Below are 2,895 nucleotides of genomic sequence, written 5' to 3' on the forward strand. Positions count from 1 at the left end.
CAGCAGCCAGCGACGTCCCGCGAGCGCTGAACCAGGCCTCCATCTCCGCGCGCCGGTCCTCAATCAGCCGCGTCGACGGCTCCATCACGTCCGCCAGCGGGTCCAGCGAGGCACCCGCGGCGGCAGCACGCACCTCCGCCAGTTCCTGTCGCGCCGCCTCCGTCACGTCAACGTACGCCTCGTCAATGCCGGCCTTCCCGACGACCACCCCGGGCTCCGCACGGAGAATGGCAAAGATCTGTCGGCTCGCGTGTCGGTACGGCTCCAAGGACACCTTGTGTGTGTTGATGCGCGGAGCCTCTGGGTAGCAGTACTCGGACTCACCCATGGCGTATGTGGCGATGTGCGACATCTTAACATCCGGCAGCTCGCGCCTTACCTCGTCCGGCGAGAGGCAAAACCGCCTCACCCCACGCGCACGGGCCGGGTAGTTCACCGCGATGAAGCTGCCCCACTGCACGAGCGCGAATGGCGTCACGCGGCAGTCCACGCCGAGGCGCACCGCCTCCACCTGAGCGTAGAAGCAGTCCATGTCAATGTGCGCGATGCACCGCATCGCGTCAGCGCTGCACGGGCGAAAAACTCGCGGCGAAGACCTGCAGCGGGCATCTTCCCCGGTGTCACTGGGACCTGCACCGCATCGGGAAGACATTCGCGCACGACGATGGCCAGACATGCTGTGTGAGGCGCTTATCCAACAGTGACCATCAAGGCGCCGCGAGAAAGTGAAAGCGGAACGGGGAGGCAGTGGACTCGTACAGGAATGGGGACGTGGCGAGGTCTCCAATTGGACACTCACCAACACATGGGTGTACATTCTTGTACAATCCTGGTGCGGCGACACTCCGGCACCTGCCCGCGCGCCCCGACTCATCCGATCTGAGCAGGGTGGTGGAGAGCGGTAGTGGTGGAATACGTGCACGTGTGCATGAGTGTGCGCACTCACAGCGTTCCGCAGTCGCTCCACCCACGTCTCTGACAGAGAGTATTGCTGCACTCTCCCTCTCTGCGCTGCTCTCGCCGCGGGTTTCACATTTTTTAGTCGTGGCTGTGCACCGCACAAAGTGCATGGAAAGAACAGCAGCACTGGAGCAGTGGTGAACCATCCCACATGCACGCACACGCATGCACACGTACACACACAGGGGGAAAGAGATGCACATTCCTCACGGCCACCCCGTGATGCGTTCGGCGTACCGCTTCTCTCCTCTATACCTTCTCCCACTCACGCACGCCTCGTCGATTCGACCAATAAGAAAACGTGCAGGTATGCTGGAGGAGATGCACATGTCGTGGGAGCGTGACAGAGCCGAAATAAGCTGCAGAAGGTGTTGAGCTAGTACGTGTGCCCGGCTCAGTCGATGATCGTTACACCATCTTCGCCCTCCACACCGCCGTTGTCTTCGACCACTTCGACGGTGTTGGCAAGCGCAGGTGATGATGGAGGTGCTGTTAAAAATGGCAGTGCCAGTGCTGATGGCGGCGGCTGTGGTACAATGTGGTGGTTGCCTCCGAGATGACGTTGGGGTTCTTCATGATGCTCAGTAGCATCGCAGCTCTCCCCTTGGCGCTCCTCAGTCGCTGCCTTGCCAGCTGGGAGCGGGGAGCAGAAGAGCGGCGTTTGTGGTGATGATGCTGCGCCTGCTACCTCGCATGGCGAGCTCTTGCACACATCCAGCGCCCGCACCTTAGCCACGCGACGCGTCTCTGGCACGACATCACGCTCAGCCAGCGGAGGAGTTCGGTCCATCAGCACTACGGTGCTCGTGCCGCCACCGTTGGAGCTCAGACTATGTGAGGAGAAAGAGAGGATAGCGGCATCGTCCTCGATGTGCACGGAGCCGTTGCTGTCGGAGTCGTCCAACCCGTTCCCATCACTGCTGAGCACCTCCGCCACGTTACAGCCGCTCCGCTGATGCATTGCACTAGCAGCCCCACCGTCAGTAGCTGAAGCAGCTAAGAAGGAAGCCAGGAGCGTCTGCTGGCGCAGATGCCCTCGCGCGGCTCGCCGCTGACCAGCACTGGTACTATCGCCAGGAGTGGCAGCGAGAGGGAGCACCGAGCCAGTCGCGCCGGAGCCGTCCGAGACGAAGCCGCCGATCGTCAAGGTCACGGAGTCCGCCGCGGCGCCCGGCTTGTTGCGGAACACCGCCTGCACCTCCCGCATGGCCACCGCGGCCAGTATGTCCGGCTGCATGGCCTCCGGTAGCGCGACGGTATGGTTTGACAGACCGCCCGTACTCCGGAACCCGTCATTGCCGAGCTTGATGTTGAAGCTGCGCCCTCGTATGTGGTATAGAGCGGTGAACTCCTCGTAGCGGGAGCACAGCTCACTGGTCAAGACGATGACCCAGCGCCGCACCATCTCCACGGAGGTAGTGATGCGCCCGAAGTTCTTGGACGCAATGATGGTCTTGGACAAAGGGCGGTTCAAGATTGTGTCTTCGGCCAGGCCGCGCAAGCGGTAAAAGACGTACTGCGATGTGGTGTGTGCAACCAAGCCTTGGAGGTCCCTCTCCAGGAATGGTGAGGCCGTTCGCCCCCGTTTCCCGGCTATTGGTCGACGCTTTCGCCCCTCCCTGTCACCCTCAGCATCCGCGCCGTCGCCCACATCACACGTCCCGTCAAGCTTGCACAGCTGCGCAAGCGGCACAAGCCACGCCTCGCGGCACTCCGTCACACCGCCGCACACAGCGCTCACAGCGGCGCCGAGCTTGCCACCAAACCCGCGCAGCCCACTCAGCGGCAGCTCAAACAGCGCACTCGCGCTCCGGTCAGGCAGCAGCAGCGTCTGCTGGTTCGGCTTGTGCGTCGCGCTGATGCACTTCGCAAGCACGCGGTTGTGCGCGATCCCAGCAGAGCAGTCGTAATGCAGCTCCGCGTAGATGCGCTGCC

The 2,895-nt window shown here is 62.6% G+C and overlaps 1 protein-coding gene across 1 annotated transcript; it reads right to left on the reverse strand.

Moving 5' to 3' along the window:
- Nucleotide 1: 1 nt before the first annotated feature.
- Nucleotides 2-652, reverse strand: LDBPK_210680 (DNA polymerase eta, putative; the record flags this gene model as incomplete). The annotated part of the gene is made up of 1 exon (XM_003860537.1): nt 2-652. A coding segment is annotated over one exon (651 nt), but the record flags the coding sequence as incomplete, so codon positions are not given.
- Between the last annotated feature and the right edge of the window lie 2,243 nt (nt 653-2,895).

This window comes from Leishmania donovani, chromosome 21 (genome assembly GCF_000227135.1).
Source record: "Leishmania donovani BPK282A1 complete genome, chromosome 21".
Lineage (NCBI taxonomy): Eukaryota > Euglenozoa > Kinetoplastea > Trypanosomatida > Trypanosomatidae > Leishmania > Leishmania donovani.